The 18558-nt window shown below is 44.8% G+C and overlaps 1 protein-coding gene across 3 annotated transcripts in view; it reads right to left on the bottom strand.

Annotated features, from left to right (window-relative positions):
- The window catches only part of PTER (phosphotriesterase related), a 36718-nt gene that overhangs the window by 9781 nt on the left and 8379 nt on the right, over positions 1-18558 (bottom strand). For 2 of the 3 annotated variants that reach the window (XM_082193228.1, XM_082193229.1), the window contains exons 2-3: positions 853-1301; positions 26-291 (exon numbers count right to left, since the gene is read on the bottom strand). In XM_082193228.1, the coding sequence (XP_082049354.1) occupies positions 26-291; positions 853-1284 (698 nt within the window). In that variant the 5' untranslated portion in view covers positions 1285-1301. Of the gene's footprint in view, positions 1-25; positions 292-852; positions 1302-2994; positions 3045-18558 lie in introns of all 3 variants that reach the window. The other variant, XM_082193230.1, reaches the window with a different exon arrangement.

The raw sequence follows: 18558 nt of genomic DNA, 5'->3' as shown, positions 1-18558 counted from the left end.
TCCAACACCAGAGTGGCCCATTTACCTGTCCATGTGAGACATGACGGTTTTTGAGGTATCAGCTCCAGCTTCCTGCAAAATTCGAATGATCTGGAAAGGTGAATCACTATTCCTGCCAGGGTGGATGATGACAGGGCAGCCAAGCTGTGACTGAGCATGTGCCGTTGCTTGTAGTACTTTGTTTTCACTTTCTGTCAGAGGCCACGAGCAGCCAACTTCTCCTATGACCCCACACTTTATGTCAGTTCCATCAGCTCCATTGAGAATTTCATTAACTATAACCTCTGTCAGCTGTAGAAAATAAACATTCTTTTAAGTTAAAACTCTCTGTGCTGCATAGTATCAAAACTTAAGTAAAACAATGTCGTTCCTAATTTCAAGGTTGCCATGGTCAGTATCTTTCGGCCTTCAAATGCCTGAGTGAGCGGGAATGTTTTTATATTTCTCCTGAAAGTCAATAGACACACCTCGCCAAGGATGGCATTGAAAAATGGCAAACCATCACCAAAGGGTGTGGGCAACAGAAACTTAGCTCACACATGCATCCTAAGATACTGTGCATGAGATTGCAGGATGCACTGTGATAACAGCAGCAAACCCACTGGTTTTCAGTTCATTTTCTCATGGAAGGATCTTGCCTTGTCAAGAAAAGCTCTTCTACCATAGAGGTGAATTCCTCTGTATCCAACCCAGTATATTATGCACACACACACACACACACACACACACACACCCCTAATTCCCAATTTCAAGGCTTCCTATTTTAATTATGTTAAAGGCAAACAACATATCTTGAGGTATTCAGAGGTTGCCAATAAGAGCGCCCAACTTTCAGCACGTTTTCAGACCCACCTGCTCCACAGACATCGCTCGTGTTTCAGGAGAATGAGTGGCACCAACATAAAAGCCAGCACCAGCAATAATATGGACCCCAGTTTCTTTCGCAAGCTGCTTTAGGGTCTTCATGTTTCTCCTTATCCCTGTGGTTGTATTTTCCACTATGGTCCCACCACCTGCAGCTTTGAACTGCAGCAGTTCTTCCTTCACAGCACTTGTTTCTTGATGCAGGAGGAGGTTCTCTTTGTGGCTGTAGGGATTCTGTTTCAGCCAAAACAAGTTCTTCATCTCAATGGATGTTTCAGAGAGTGCTTCTTGGCCTGAAGGAGGTGGGTAGTAGCAGCAAGTGTAATCCATTGTCAAGTGCTCGTGGGTCATCGTGTAGCCAAGCTGGCTAGGCTCAACAAGGCCCAAAACAGTCTGGACTTTACCCTTCAGCGAAGGCATCTTTAAAAAGGCGTATTCTAGGAAAATATATAGAAAGATGTTAAAGACCCTTACACCAATTTTGCTCCATGCATCAAAGAGCAGACTAAACTAGTTTCGATGTGAGTTCCCTTCTTTTGGCTGAGAAGGGTGGTTTAGACCACAGTTTAGACCATTGGGTAGGGTTTATTTCGTAATCTTTGATTGTGGTGAGGGATTTTGTAAGGCCTTGGAGGAATATTTTGTATATTGTGGATACCATCCCCTTGCTGTGTCCCTCTGATGTCAGGAGAAGTTTTTCAAAGGTGGTCAGAGGCCTAGTAGTTGCTGCTGTTTTTACTGTTGGGTTATTAAGAAGGTGCGCTGTTGGTGATGGGTCAGCCAAGGTATTTGGGTGTCCCCTAATTTGTCTTATATTTCTGGTGTTGGTATGGGTTTGCCATTTTTGATGTCTATGACAGCAGTGTCTCACACCAAATGTAACTGACCTATAGAAAGGACTCTATGAACTGAGAACAGAGATGTTGTATGAATGTCTATGAAAATCTTTCAATAAAAGAAATCCTTTAAAAAGAGAGAGAGCAGGCTACACAAAATGAACAAGGATACTTTAGAAGAAACTCAAGATTGGCTGGCATAGCTTGTCCTTCCATCTGAAGATACTTACTAAACATTCTTTAAAGAGTCATCCAATCTATGTAATGTAGTTATAATGCTGGCCAAATCTTTTTATCAGTGTACAAACTAATGCACACTGATGAGTCAAAGCAAAACTCAAGGCTTTTTGTGAGGACTTGTCACCAAAACTGGATGACGAGCCTTTTTGTTTTGCAGTCAGTTCAAACATTACTAAGTCTGTATATATGGACTTCCCCTCCCTACCCACCTCCAAGTCTGTAGCTTTATAGTCCCAAACACAGTTTCAGAATAGTTTGTCAGGCTTTGGGGTACTTTGGGGATAGTGAAGCACAAGTAAGACATCGGTACAGAGAATTGCTGATAAAATAAGTGAATCTAGGTAAGGCGAATTCCTTTTAAATTATTGCCTATACCTCTGTCCTGATACTGAAAGTACTTGCTGGCTGTTTCTGTGGTACAAGGGAGAGGAGAAAAATACGAAGCAATCTTAACATCTTCGCTCTTGCTAGAGCATGAAAACAACCAGTGTATAGTGCTGACCGGGAGGGGGGGTGTTTAGAAATCGCGAGGATGAAATACTGGCTTTTCTCCAGAATTTTAGTTACATTTTTCTTGCTTCGATTCAAAGCCCTATGGGAGGCTCACACTGAACTGCTATTGTACAATCAAGTGAACCACAAGTCCTTAAAGATTCAGTAAAGCCTAAGTAGTTGGCCTTGCAACAGCAGGACTACCCAAGTGGGAATGCAACCGCAAGAAAAGAGATTGGGAATACAGAAAAGGATGCCAGAGCATTAGAGACCTTGCATTTCTAAGTGAAAGGGGGGAAATACATCAATATGCCATTGTGTTAGGCAAGCTGTCATCAAGGATGAGAAAGAAAATCTGTGCAACTCAGGAAAAAAAAAATAGATAGGAATAATTAAGGAGAGTATGAACTTACAGAGAGGCTTCAAGGCAGCAGACTTTTCCAAGACAGATGCTGTTGCTTTTAGGACACAACTGAGTTATGGATACTAGTGCGTATCATGGAAGCACCATAAATTATACAAAACAAATGTCTGTATGCAGATTTGTTGAACTTGCACAAACCTTTCTGACAGATGCGTATCAAGGCTTCCTTAGCACCAAAGGTGGATCTTCTTTTCATTAGAAATGAAACATATCACAGAATTAATAATGGATTTAAAGGAAAACATTATTGCAATTTATTCCAGAGTTCTAAAAAGTCAAGGGCTTAAATAATTAAATAAACAGCAACGTCCGTTCATTCAGTACTCCCTATCAACTGTTAATGTCATTGGCTTTCTCAGCCATAAGCCAAAAAAAGTTGGTAATTGCCTGGTTCTTTCACTTTGTCTCCCAAATATCATTTATCACTAAGAGCCTGATCCCACATGTTTAATTGTAAGTAGGTCCCACCAAGTGCCATGCAACTTATTCCTAAATACAGTGGTACCTCAGGTTAAGTATTTAATTCGTTCCAGAGGCCCGTACTTAACCTGAAACTGTTCTTAACCTGAAGCACCACTTTAGCTAATGGAGCTTCCCACTGCTGCTGTGCCGCCGGAGCACGATTTCTGTTCTCATCCTGAAGCAAAGTTCTTAACCTGAAGCACTATTTCTGGGTTAGCGGAGTCTGTAACCTGAAGCATATGTAACCTGGGGTACCACTGTAATCAGAGTCGGACTGCAAGCCTAAGAATCAGTGCTGTATGCCAAGGAAATCTTTCCAAGCTGGTGAGACATTATGGTGGATCTGTTTAATGGAGCGCATTTATTAAGTGATACTGCTCCATTGCCAATTAACATTATTAAGTATACCTTGAACGTACATTTCCTTACCATTTAAACAAAATGTAGTGTGGTTTAATTTGATTTTTAATACACAAAGTTTCTAAGCTTACTAGTAAAGCTCCTCCACAGTGGGCTACAACATTTAAACATCAAACCTTGCTGCTGCTGTCTGACTGTGTTAAGAGGCATGAGGTCTGCTCTTGCATACCCTCCACTTCTACTATTTATAATTAACTCCCAACTCTCACTTATTTTTAAGTTTACTTTCCACATTAACACTAAACATAGCTGACTGCCTAGCTCAATTCAGATCTGCCTGATGGTAGATGCAAAGGCTTGAGGATATCTAGTTATAAACTCCAGTCAGCCAAAATCATCAGTTATGAAACAAAATACATGTTTAATGATGTCCAGAGGATAAGACTAACTGGAGCATACATTATTGATTAAACAGAAGCCTTTCCTGTCTGCCTTTTAGCGCATAATACCATAAACATTGGTTTGTTACTGGTAAAAAGCCCTCCAAGCAGATAGTCTGTGGTTCCCCTTCCCTCTGAGAATGCAACAGATAAGCTGGAGTCAAGAGGGCAAAGAGCCCAAGAGGCTCGTTTCTCCAGCAGGCCCATTTTTAGGGCTGCGGAGAAGCAAAGCATCAAATTGGCACCCTTCCATGGCGCCATAGGATGACCTACCCACAGTGTACCACTATAAATATAAAGCACCAGCAAATAAGCAAACGGAGTCCATGTCACCCAGCAGGCAGTGAATGGTTCAGCTGTTTTCTGCGAAACCTCACCTCATGCACAAAGAACACCTGCTGATTTGCCACTGCATTTATCTCTTGCATAGAATCATACAGTACTGCATGGCTTATCTATGTCGGGGGGGAAATGCTTTTCTTGGGAATGAAAGGGCAGATGTGCCTGTCCTCTTCTAAAGGAAAATATCACTGGAGGATAGAATGAAAAAGGGATTGGAGTCTTAATTGGAAGGGCTCTCAAAAGGTAAAGGGACACCTGACCATTAGGTCCAGTCGTGGCCGACTCTGGGGTTGCGGCACTCATCTCGCTCATGTGGCCAGCATGACTAAGCCACTTCTGGCGAACCAGAGCAGCGCACAGAAACGCAGTTTACCTTCCTGCTGGAGCAGTACCTATTTATCTACTTGCACTCTGACGTGCTTTTGAACTACTAGGTTGGCAGGAGCAAAGACTGGGCAACGGGGATTCAAACTGCCGACCTTCTGATCAGCAAGCCCTAGGCTCTGTGGTTTAACCCACAGCGCCACCCGTGTCCCGTCTCAAAAGGTGCTCTAGTCCAAATCACTGCCAAGGAAGGGAATCTGTTGCTACACCATTCCTAATATGGGTAGCCTTCCAACCTCTGCTTTAAAATGTCTAACAGAGTCTATCACCTTCTTCAGAGGCAATCTGTTCATTGCTGAACAGCGAACACCACCTGAAAGTTCTTCCTAATGCCTGGTGGAAATTTCCTTTCTTGTAATTTGAACACACTCGTTTAGGCCCTATCCTCTGGAGCAACAGAAACAAATATTTGAAGATGGCTACTATTAATCAGCCCTTCTGTTGCTAAACATGCACACTCCTTCAACCCTTTCTCAAGGGATTTAAGCTTCTGTCTCCCTTGCAATATGTGGGTCAAAGTACTGATTTGTTTATTGAAGGTGAAGAAATATTGCTTTGCTAGCGCAGATTCCTGGGTCCAGGAGCAGACAGAAGTTAGGTCACAAACACTGCTTACAATCAACAAGATTTCCAAGGGGATTTCTCTAGTGCAAAGCATTAAAAGCAAAATACATCTCCTGTACATTCTGATTAAATTTGAGCTGTCTGCCCTGGCTATTAATTGACTACTTTTGATGGGAGCTAACATTCTGTTAGAGCAGGCTGTAGTTCTGGTGAAAATTCAGTGATCCTACCCATGCTTACAGTCAAGGCAAAGAAGGAAAGAAAGGTTAATGTGATTGCATAACACAACTGGCTTTCATCACTTAAAAGAGATGTTCTCATTTTTAAACAAACTGGGGAGTTAATTAGATTTAAACAATATGCTGAGCTCAACATAACTTATTCTGCATGGCTCCTTTTCATCTCTGATAAAACTACACAGCACAAAAACATTTTAACCACCAAGGTGTGTGTGTTTTTCATCTAGTTTTCTGTAACAATGAAGTCAACAGCTGCCCCACTATTTCGGTTTGGGAGATTCACAGTACTTCTAGCAACTGGTGGGCGCTTGTATGTCTTGAGTAAACAGCTTAACTCATGTGCAAGAACTTCTGCAATTTGCCTTGAGCACTGATTTCTGCCACTGGATCTCATCCTGCTTCAGAAGTCAAGTTTGCATCATTACATATGCACCGTTTCTCATATGTTGCACCATCTTTGTGGGTTGTTTACTTGCACATACTTTCAAATGCAAATATCAGTAGCTGAACATAACATATGAATCAGCCCAAGTGTGAAACCTCCACACACACCCCTACATTCTGTAGTTCTGACTTGACCCAAAATTCCATTGAGCTTCCTATGGATTTTTCCTATAATTAAACACGTACACAGCAGATAAGGGATCAAAAAAACCTGACCCTAAGCCAATACTCACGTTCCTTTTTCGTCAAGAGAGTCATACTTGAACATGAGAAATTGCATGTAAGGTAACTTAAGAATACTGATGCAAGCACATCCAACTTCTTCTTGGCACAAAGCTTGATTGTGTACGTTACTGGAGAAAAATGTAGAAGCATAGATTTGGAAGGGAACAAAAGGACATATAATCCAAACTACTGCCCCCAAAGAATGATCCATTTGTTCTGACCAACCTGTCATAGATCAGTCTATTCCAGTGTTTTTTTAAACTCGATTGCACTGCAGACCACTCTTCTACAGTGTTTGAAATTAGCCGGACGTCAGGCACATTTTGCACCTGGCTATCAGCCATTTGCAACCACGTGAAGATGCCTAGGCGCCAAGATGGCACCTGACATCACCACCACCTGGAGGTTCATGCCTGGGGAACACTGGATCTTGACTGTTTTCTCACACTAACGCCACAACCCGTAGATTTCTATCAGCTATATTTTATCTGCACAATCAGAAAGGATTTCAGGAACCAAAATGCTTTCTCTGTTCAGTCTCAGCAGGAGCAGTGAACAACATAACAGTGAATGGTTGTAGCTTGTATTCGCTTACCCCACTCCACTGCCCCGCTCATGGTTGTGAAGAATATTCGTGTCACCATTAAGAAAAGGAGGTTGGAATAGGCTAATATATATGTGGACAGTCCCTGGATAAAGCAACCTTTCTTCTTTCAGTTCTCAAACTTCTTAACTTAGCTCAAGGTTGTCATCTGAACTAGCCAGACGTTTAACTGATAATCAACCACAGCCTGTCCATCATTTGAAAAATAAAAGTCTTGCCTCAAAATGACAATTGCATATTCTGTTTTGGAAACTGCAACCTTGTTTTAAGGAGCCATTTGCTTCTATATCTCAGTTTCTAACACTTCTCTTCTGGCTAGATAGTTCTTTGCAGATCACATTTTCTTATGTTCCAGCCGCCACATAGGAGGCTACTAAAAGATTTTGAAATTGAAGCTATATTCCTTTCTATTCCCACGAAGCTGCTCTAAATATGTAGGCCCTACATAGTTAGCAGCAAAGGAAGAAGAGAAGCTGGTATTCTTTGCTAGATTCATCCGACAAGACTAATTTGGCAAGTTAACACTCTGATCTAGAAAACCCCACAGACAGAATCAACCTGAAAGCACACCACAAACAATTGATCAGTCACCATAGTTTATCAATTATAAATATAATCCAGAACCATGCCCACAGGCAAAACAATTAGGTGACAGTACTTTTTATTTTCAAACAGGGGTATTAATTTCCAATGAGATTAGAATGGTTCCTCAAATTATTATAGCAGCGCAAACATCTCTCTACCAAATAAGGTTTGTGCCAGTGGAGTAGTGTGAATATCAGCACCGAGTCATTATAATACTTTTGTAAGGAGTACATTCCCTAGGTTAATTTCCTATAGTAATCTCTTATTGCTGTACTATAATAATCGCACACACAGTCTCTGCAGTCATTTCAGCTTGGCAAGCGCATTTTAATGCTGTTAGTCCAGGCTCTCTATAGTGGCATATTAAAAATGCATTTTATTGTAAATGCGATGCAGAACAACAATGCTAAATCCAGATTGCTATGACCCAAAATGCTCAGTACAGGCATGTCCCAGTAGCTATTTGTTGCCTTCTATGGGGTGGAGAGATAATTGCAGCTTGCTCTTTTGGAAAGATGAGTTGTCCTCAATCCCGCCCCACCACCACCCCCGGTACTTTCACAGAGTTATTTACATAGTCGTGCAAAAAGCATGTCTATGCAAAGTATTGTATCTTGGTTTAGAACTGTTATTTCTTAGAGACAGCAGTAAATACTTTAATGGCAGGCATGACGCTCTGTCACTGACATTTAATAAGACCTGCAAAAAACTGAAATGACTCGAAGAAATTTCACAGTGGAACTTTACTGTACATATCAGTATGTTAGGAAAGGTGTGAAAAGTAGTGAATTGCAAACTGTGGAATGGGAAAGTCATATTGCGAGAAATTGCTTAATTTTAAAATTGCTTAATTTTAAAATACTTTAAGTTCAAACAAAACAAGGACCTGCGAGCTCATGGAGACATTATATTTTTTAAAAGTACCATGGGCAGCAGCTTAACTAGCAGAAATACAACCCCACTAGCAAAATTCTGGAGCAATTGCATGATTATGGTTTCATCCTAATGGTGGGAGAGTGTTGCTGAAGGATAATACGTCCCCTGTTCCCCCCCCCCCAATAAGTAAGACTATTTGCTGTTTTAGAGGCAAGCCAACACAACACATGCTCCCCACTGCTGAGGGGATGTGGGACATTCACTGTCAAATAAAATCTTTTTAAAACAATGTAAGGGATAGAGGAAGTATTGCTTAAGTCTACACACCCACACCATTTTTTTTAAAAAAAGAAAGCAAGCATGCAATAGAAGAGGTAAGTATTCATCCAGAAACCTGTTTTAATAAAACCCAAAATATCCTTTTTTTTAAAGGCCAACTTGCTCAGGTAGGGGGCGAGGGTGGGGGACAGAAACTGTGTCCCTTGTAAGATTAGGACTGCAACCCTATAGCTACTTGCCTGGGAGTAAGCCCCACTGAATTCAGTGAGATTTTCTTCTGTGCAGGCATATATAGGATGGTGCTGTCAATTAGAGCTCCTTACTTAATGCCACTATGTTTTTCAGCAGCAGCACCCCCGCACTTATACACATTCCACTTGTGTGCAACCATGTTTAAGCAGGTCATCATTAGACAGATAGACAGGTGTTATTTCACTTGGGGCTGCTGCTTGGAAGTGAGCAAGGGAAGGCATACTGGGCTGCTCTGCAGTGAGGGAAGGCATGCCAGGCAGTGGCCTGAGCAAGGGAAGACTTGGGACAGGCTGAGCAGTGGCCCTGAGCAACTTCCAGACAGCAGCCCCGGCAGCAAGTGAGTTTCTCTCTCTCTTCTCCCTGCACACCATCCCTATTAAAGTGGGGTGCTCTCTACTTTACGTGATTTCACTTATGCTCACGGAGGTTCAGAAAGTAACCTCCGCATAAGTAGGGGGCTGCCTGTACTCCCATAGTTCTAGTTTCTCTCTGTCTCTCCTTAAAGCCAATCCAAATTTGCAGGCCTTCTCAGAACTCCCTGCTTCTTACTCCTGCCAGAACCGCACCATGACCAAACTACAAGCCTTGTCATGATGCCCAAACCCAGGCTCCCCCACCAAACAAACCACAAGCTGCAATTGGATGACATCAACAAGTCAAAGTTTGTGGTTTGTTGCTCCTGCCACAGCACAGCCAGGAGAAGGGAAGGGGGTAAAGTAGGAACTTTTGAGTGGCATGTGAATGAGCAAGATGCTCATCACATTAAACAAACCCAAATGGAGCCCCCGAAATGGGGTAAAGTCAACCTGTCAACACATTTATTCAACCAGCCAACAGACCTCCAAATAAAACTTCTGCAACTGTTAACATGCACAAATGAGATACAGGATCAAAAAAACTATTGATGGGTAAGACGAAGTTGTTACATTTATTTGGATGCAGATATAGCTTGCATCTTTCTTGCTCTCAAGAGGAATTTTGCTACAGCTTCTGTAATAAACTTATTTGTATCAGAAAGAAAGGTTGGGGAAAACATAAAGTACACATATCCTTCTAGGATACAAAATGATTACTGGATCAAGCAATTCTTTCCAGAGATTTCTATAAAGGTTGCAAAACAACAACAACTATAAAGGTTGCAAAACAACAACATGGCTTGCTGTTTCTATTTATTCTGAGCCACAGGGACATAACCTTATCAGAGAGTTTCCCTAAATCCAAAGTCGTTCTAAGCAGAGGAAAGGCTGAAACCGAATGGTACAGAACCTGCAGAAAGTGCCAGGTTCAGTTTCTTGCATCTCCAGGTAGGGTTGGGAAAGATTCCGATCTGAAAACCCAGAGAGCCATTGGAAATCAGAGTTAACGGCATTGAGCTAGTTGGAAAATCGGTCTTCCTCATTATATGCAGCTTCCTATGTTCTCATCTCCCTTATAGTAAATTAAATAACTCCCTTTTTTTGCTGGGACTGCAAAAACAAGGGGGATATTGGTAGGATGTCCAGATACCAAAGACAGGACTCCTGCAACTCTAATAGTTGTAGACAAGAGGGTATTTTCAGCAGATAGACTAAGCTACAACTGAAATTCCTTCTTCTGCATCCTATTTGTTAGATTATATTTGGCTTGATTTAAGTCACAAGCTGTGCAATTCTGGAGTAATATTCAGCAGAAAGTAGGCTAAACATATATACTCAAATGTAAGTCCCACTGAGTTCAAGGGAACTCAATCCTACAATCCTCCCAAGTTTTTGTAGGATTGCAGTGGAATGGCAGAAAGGACACCAGCTGCGAAGAGATATATCACATTTCACGCTTTGTCATAAACTGAAACATTTCACTCTCTCAAACACTGCAGAGTTCCTTTTGACTGGGAAGAGAGACAATGAGTCCCAGATCTGGTTTAGCCAGAGTACTTGAAGGTTCTCTTTAGCAGGACTGCATCCATTTAACAACCAAATGAACCAGAAGTAGCAAAGAAATGGTAACACTCAGAGTGAAAATATATTTGGCTATAGAAATCAAGATGGCACAAATTTATTTCCTCCTAAGTTAGAAACTTTTCTCTGAATTCTTAGCCGGACTGAGATAGTACAATTTGAACAAACAATGAATTATTTGCTTGTGGTTTAATATTTAATTCCTGTAGGCAATACTGTTTGGGACAGCATGTTAGGTTTCCAAACATGGAGTCATTTGAAAAAATTAAGAGCCAGCCAAAAGATCTGCACTGAATCAGATAATGAAACAAATTGATTCAGTTCCTTCAAATGGCTTCTTGTTCCATTTTCCTCTCTAGCACAGCACTCATCCTGGATTTTTCTTCTCTAATGGACTTTGTGACCACTATTTTCTTCTTCCTAAGAATGGTCAGAAGCGGTCAACTTTGTGTGCACTGCATTAGCCGCTAATTTTATGAGTTAATTCTAGTCACCTTTACAAAATGTAATTAAACATCTGACTGCCACTGTTGCCACCTCTAATTAAAACAGCAGAAGTGATTGTGACAATGGTGTCACTACGGAAAACAGTATGTCCATTAAATCTTCTAATGTAGGAAAGAGATTAATAATAACAATTGACATTTATATAGCCTGTTTAATACAACACCACTTGACAGGAAAACACAAAAGTCCAGATCACAGGTTTTGCTTCCACCATCCCTGAAGCATAGCCACATAGTGCAATCTTGTTTGTTTACTCAGAAGTAAGTCCCACACTGTGTTCAGTGGGGCTTGTTGAGGATTGCAGACTTAATCTCTTGAAAGCAGTGATCAGACAACAGCTTAGGGCAGAAAATCGAAAAGGATCACAAAAGCTGTAGGGAGAATCAAGGTGAAAGAAAAGGAACTGCCTGTTCCTGTTTGATCTGTTCCTTTGGAACACGTTGTACCTCTCCGTTTCTACATCCCATTGATGACTATCATCCCACCAGGTTTCAGGAATGCAAGTTCTTCTTGCTTGCTTCCCATTCTCTGTGCATTCGTGTAGAGACAACTGAAACAATGAAACATTCCTCCAAACACTGTTGCCTCTGTCCCCCTCTGATGGGAGTCCCTTGCCACAACCACATCTCTCCCTTCCTTCTCTGAGGAGTGACAAGAATCGTTCTGCTCACTGCACCTTCCACAGCCACCTCTGTTATTGCTCCTCAGGCTGAGAATCAGGTGAGAGCATGGAATCAATTTTGCAAAGACACCATCTGTCCTGCACTGTGAGGAGGAAGAGAGGGAGGGAGGGAGGGAGGCACAGACGACATCAGGGCCAGCTCCTGTTGGGCTGCATACCACCACCCTGCCAACTTACTGGCTGGGGTCAGCAGATATTGCTAAGAGGCCCTTCAGCATTAGTTTTAGGATCTATGACAACATTAAACACTTTAGCATTATTATTATTAATTTTCTTCAGGCACACATTTGTGCACAGTATATTTTAATTACAGACTGTCCAACAAACCCAATATGTTTTGCTTCTGTCCTTCAGCTCTCATTGTTGCTTCCCTCCTATTCTAGACAACAGGCACAGCAATCAACTGGTTCAAACTTCCCTCAAATTCTGGAGGTCTCAGGGCCTTTACAGACAAACATTTTTAGAATAACTTGCATGGAATACTCATGGGAAACATTAAAATGATGGTGATAATACTGGTTTTCCAGTTCCAACATAATGCTTTCCATAACATTATTCTAAGAGAAATTCTTCCCAAAGCACTCCCAGGAAAGACAGCATGACATCAGAACAGCTCTTAATCTTATGTCATAGGATATCGATTTTATGGGCCACGTTATCTATATACAAAAAGATGACAATGGTAGATATCTAGTCTAGCCAGGGCACCTGTTTTCCAATGTTATCCACAAGGGCAGCATTCAATCAAGGAGTCAAGGTTGTAGCTTTTCCATTTATCTGCACCTCCGACTCTCATGGTGGCTGAAACTGAAGAAGTGCTAGCTAGAACAGAAGCATTTGGTCCTGACGCAAAACCTGTTGTTGACATACGAGTACTTACAAAATCATTAATAATAGCAAGCAGCTTTGTTCATTACACTACCATTCATCTTCATGTGACTCAGAGTGTGTCCATAATTCAGCTACCAGATCTTGTATTCTGCGAAAACCCTGCCTATCCTACCAACGTCATCGCTTTCCAGGACAGAAAGGCAGTCATCTATTCCAGGCAAACCATGGGGCTATAGCCAGTGACAGCTAGTTTGTCAAATCCCAGCTATGTTCAACTGCAAGCATTACCCTAACTCATCATGTCCAGTAAATAGTCTGCTGCTCTGGACAATCCCAAAGCCTGAACAAATAATGGGGACAATGAAAGGCTGCTGTGGGTCTCAGCACTGGTTCCCGACATCACCTGCAGGGGCTGTGAAGCAGCAGATCTGCCCTGGCAGGGAACCCAGGAGCCTCAGCTGGCAAGAAAGTGGGGTGGCTGCAGCAGCCCCAGTGGCTTCCAAATGCTGCTGGCAGGCAACACAACTGGGGGGAATAGCTGAGGCAGACGAGCATAAAAGGACTGAGTGAAAGGTGGAGGAAGAGAACCACACGAGTGGGCGGCATGCAAGAGAAAGCAAGCAAGATGGTCCTTGAAGAAAGAACGAGGACAGCCATAGGGAGTGTTAACGGAAAATCAAGGGTCCTCTTGGACAAATGAAGACACCGACCAGAGCAAGTCAGAGCAAAACAGCAGCCAGTAGGCTCGGTCTTTATTCAAGAAAGACTGTCGCGACAGGACTCCCACCGCCCACGATGTGAAGCAAGATGGAAGCCCCGAACAAAGGGAGACCCTAACTTTTATTAGTTGCTAATCCCCTTAGCTACGCCCTCAGAATTACATCATATTTACATCATGATTATATTAAAAATAGGAGGGGTTGGGGAGGAGCTGCACAGGTAACTCGAGTGTCCTGACACCTGGCCGGAGCCTCCTTCCCCCTCCCTACATGAGTCATATCCAAGAACAAAGGGAAAAGGGCGAAGTTTCCTGCCCCCTGAGGGGAATCTGGTCACAGTCCTTTGTAAGAGTCCGCGCGGAATACACTATGATATGCAGTTCATTATGTCCCTGATGACCTTCTGTCTGAGCCCATCACCGATGGCTATCAAGGTTGTCACGTACACTAGGAAAGAACACAGAGTACGTGACCGCTCGGTGAAGGGATTATGGCCGCTTGATATCAGGCCACCCCCCTTTGATAGTCCTTGTAGTATGTAGTAGAATAAAAGTGGTCCGGTGAAAATCCGAAGTACGGTTGATTTTTAGTGGATTTGTAAAGAATATTGCCCTTGAAGTTCAAAGCACTTTCGCCTCCAGGAAGTGGCTTGCTACATTTTGATTAAATCAGTCACGGTCAATTGAACCCGGAAACTTTGTATCAAGAGCTGTCAAAGGTAGGGAAGAGAGCGGCAGTAGCCTGCAGTACCTGCGTGGCCGCCGCAAGGGGCGCTGTTCGGTAACACTGATTGGCTGAGGCGGCCGCCGATTGACAGCAGAACTCGGTCGGCCGGTCTACTCGTAATAAAAATAGGGCTATGTGGAGCGCTATGGTGGGAAGCTGTCAAGCCAGCGCTTCCTTATTTACGGAAGGCTTTAGGGGATGGCCCTCTAGAAGAGACATACCCAGGGTCGGGGAGGGGAGTTGCGTGCGTGTGTGAGTGTGGTGCTTGTGTAACACGTGTCAGTGAGTTGGGGGGGGGGTTTTCCGGCGACAGTTCCCCCCTTCGGAGATAAGATTGCGAAGGTAGGGAAACCGCGCAATCCTTTTCTCCGCATAATCAATAGAGGCTTGACATGTCATACCTAGAGTCCAGGGTCCGGAGGTGGTGCAAGGGTCCCATCTCGATGGGGGTTGACTGGATTTCTGATGTCGGTGGTCGGTAGATGGCGGTCGATCGCGGACGTAGGATAGGGAGACAAGAGCCGCAGGTTTGACAGCACATCGGGAAACAGTGGATCATGCAGCAGAAGAAAACAACGCAGATGGCAACAGTGATCAATATTAAGAGGCCGTTCCCCAGAAGTTGTTTTATCCAAGTCGATCCAGGCAGCCAGTTCCAGAATTGAGTGTCCGACAGACCTTCATGTTGGATATCCCTAAGTTTATCGGTCAGTTTGTAGATGTTATTAAGGTGTCCTGTGATGTTCAAGGTCTGGTCAGTGACGTGCGTGCAGCATTCGGTTCCTATGAGGGCACAAACCCCTCCAGTTGAGGCGAGTACGTAGTCCAAAGCAAGGCGGTTCTGGATCGAATTCTGCCTGACCTCCGTTAATTCAGTTAAGATGGATTGGGTAGCTGCGTTGGATTCTTCCATAAAGTTTAGCAGTATGTCGGTCAGTTTGAGGATATCGACGTGGTTGGAGCCGGCCCCATATGCGGGAAAGAGGGCCCGGCCGTAGGTTTCCCCGTTGGCTGCAACATCGGAGAGTTCTGCCAAACTTTTCGCTCTCTTGTTGCGCCTCTTTCCGGGGGGGAGTTCTTGGGTAACGCGGACCCCAGGTAAAATTAGTCCAAGGTAACAGGTGCCACGGGAGTGGGGGCTGGCCCATGTATAGCCGCGGTGGCCGCAAACCCAGAACAGCCCCTGCAGGCACGAGTCTATGCGCCCAGTATGGAAGGTGCGGAAGAAACACTGGGAAATCGGGGAAGGGTCCCAGGGGTCAGGCAAGTTCATCACACGTTTCCATGCGGACAATAGGGTAGGGTGGGTGGAGGGTTTGCCTTGGTGCCATAGGGTAATCCTGCCGCTTAAGGTAATATCAAGGGTGTACTTACAGGTGCTCTCGCCGATAACTTTGTCGTTGCCACTGAATTTCCGGCAGAGGTCGCCTGTTGTGGGTCCGGTCAGGTAGATGTACTGGTGGGTTAAGTTCACAGCGGTCAGGTTCCAGGACCGTACATCAGCGGAAAGGTGTTGCTCTAAAGTGAGGGGCACTCCAAGGAATGGTATGCCACTGTGGAGGTGTGAAGGAGCGTTGGCGCAGATCCAGCATTCGTTGGTGGTTGTTCGTTTTGCAATTTGGGAGATCAGTTTTACATAGGTGTTGGAATGCCAGGTGGACAAGAGGTAGTTGTTGTTGGGGTCTTGGGACGTTGACAGTTCCCCCCTTTGTCTAGGTGCAGTGCCCGCCGGATGAAGGGGGTCTTGGCGCAACAGGTAGGTTAAGTTTGTGGCAAGGCCTCCACATCTCTGGGGGCCGGTGGTGTCCCATTTTGTTGTTGGAGGTACGGAATAATGCCATCCTTCTAGGTATGCCTTGCCGTCCCAATCGGAGGCTAATCCAATATCCCAGACGCAGCAGTACCTTCGGAGGCAGATGCCTTGTAAAATGGTTTGGCGGGGGGTGGTATCTACCCTTTGGCAGTAAAATCCGTGGATCAACCGATCCGTGGGGTGGTTCTGGTCAGTATAAACTGACTCTCCGCCACCGTTGTCGAGGACAGTCCAGTTCAGTGCTTGTTGAGGTGTACCGTCAGAAAAAAGCACGTAAGAGCCATTGAGGCAATGAGCACGGTTCCAGGGGCCGTCTCTGGTGAGGACGAGTTTCCCTAGAGGTGTGAAAGATGGTGAGCGAACAAAAAGTTCCCAGGTTTGGTGTGTGGCGAGGATAGGCGAGATGGAGTGTCGAAGGAGCACGCGGGTCTCTGGCAGGCAGAATTCAAAATCTCCAAGGCGGTCTAATGTTCCTTGTTTCACCATGTCGACAATCCCATAGTCTAGGTGTTTGTATTCAGTTTGTAATCCAGGGCAATAGGAATGTGTGATCGTAGCGTTCTGGGAAAATACGGCGGTGAGTTGAAGGAGGAGCAGGGTCGGTACGGCGGTGGCCATCGTTCAATGGGGAGTGATGAGGTGGTGTGAAGCTGTCAAACTGCAGAGCTGTCAAATGGGGAGCGATGAGATGGTGTGGAGCTGTCAAACTGCAGAGCTGTCAGATGGGGAGCGATGAGATGGTGTGGAGCTGTCAAACTGCAGAGCTGTCAGATGGGGAGCGATGAGATGGTGTGGAGCTGTCAAACTGTAGAGCTGTCAAACTGCAGAGCTGTCAGATGGGGAGCGATGAGATGGTGTGGAGCTGTCAAACTGCAGAGCTGTCAAATGGGGAGCGATGAGATGGTGTGGAGCTGTCAAACTGCAGAGCTGTCAAATGGGGAGCGATGAGATGGTGTGGAGCTGTCAAACTGCAGAGCTGTCAAATGGGGAGCGATGAGATGGTGTGAAGCTGTCAAACTGCAGAACTGTCAAATGGGGAGCGATGAGATGGTGTGGAGCTGTCAAACCGCAGAGCTGTCAAATGGGGAGCGATGAGATGGTGTGAAGCTGTCAAACTGCGGAGCTGTCAGATGGGGAGCGATGAGATGGTGTTGCTTTCCGGAGTTTCAGACGGATGGGGGGTTGACCTTTTGGAGTTGTTGCAGTGATGAGTTCGGAGGACCAAAGCGTTGACGTGTGAGGTGAGTCCGGTCCGGTCTGTTGGGCCCGATTCGTGCCCCGATCTGGTCCGGTCTGTTGGGCTCGATTCGTGCCCCGATCTGGTCCGGTCTGTTGGGCTCGATTCGTGCCCCGATCTGGTCCGGTCTGTTGGGCTCGATTCGTGCCCCGATCTAGTCCGGTCTGTTGTTTCTGGTCGTCGTAGCTGTCGTCGTCTGCTGGTTGGCGTGGGACGTGGTAGGGTGACTCGTCTGGTGTGGGTTCGGGTGGTAAAGCCGGCTTGCAGCGGGTATGATGCAACCAGGCAGTCTTTTCCGCTACCTTAACAGAAGTTGGAGTGGTTAAAAGTACTTGGTAGGGGCCCTCCCAGGTGGGCTGCAGGGGTACCTTGTGATAAGTTTTTGCTAATATCCAGTCCCCTGGTTGGTACGAGTGAATGTTTTCATCTAGAGGGATGTTTTGGCTTGAGGCAGCATATCTGTGGAGATGAATGAGTTGCCTCTGTAGGTGTATCACATATTGTGTCAATTCTGATTCGCCTACCTCTAATTCGGAAGTTGGAAATTGGGTATTATATACCGGGGAGGGTCTACCAAAGAGTATTTCATAGGGGGATAGGTTTAAGTTTCCCCGGGGACAAGCCCTGAGATTATGTAGAACTAAGGGGAGAGCGTTAATCCACTTGATTCCGGTGTCTTTACAGAGCTTCCCTAGTTGTGACTTCAGCTGTTGATTCATTCTTTCAACCTGGCCTGAGGATGGGGGGTGGTATGGGGTGTGCAGCTTCCATTTGATCCCTAGGGCTTTGGCGACTTGCTGAACTATCTCTGAGGTGAAGTGGGAGCCCCTGTCGCTGTCTATATGTCTCGGTACCCCGAAGCGTGGTATTATTTCGTGCAATAGAGTCTTTGCAACTGTTTGGGCATTTGCTCGGCGAGCTGGGAGGCATTCTACCCATCCGGTCAATTGATCAATGATGACAAGGGCATACTTGTAACCTTGACAGGGGGGCAAGTCTATGAAATCCACTTGAAGACTTTCAAAAGGTACAAAAGCCCATGGTCTGGCCCCGGGTGGGCTTCTGGCAGTATGCTTGGGATTAAATGTTTGACAAGTGTGACAGTTCTTAACTGCCGTCTTCGCGGCAAGGGCTAGTCCAGGGGCATACCAGCAGCGCTGTACTGAGTCTATAAGCTTGTCCCTTCCCCAGTGG

This window comes from Podarcis vaucheri (assembly GCF_965113315.1).
Source record: "Podarcis vaucheri genome assembly, chromosome: 12".
In the NCBI taxonomy this organism is placed as follows: Eukaryota; Metazoa; Chordata; class Lepidosauria; order Squamata; family Lacertidae; genus Podarcis; species Podarcis vaucheri.
Note: the sequence above shows the minus strand (reverse complement) of the source record. Positions and strands in the feature narration are given on the sequence as shown.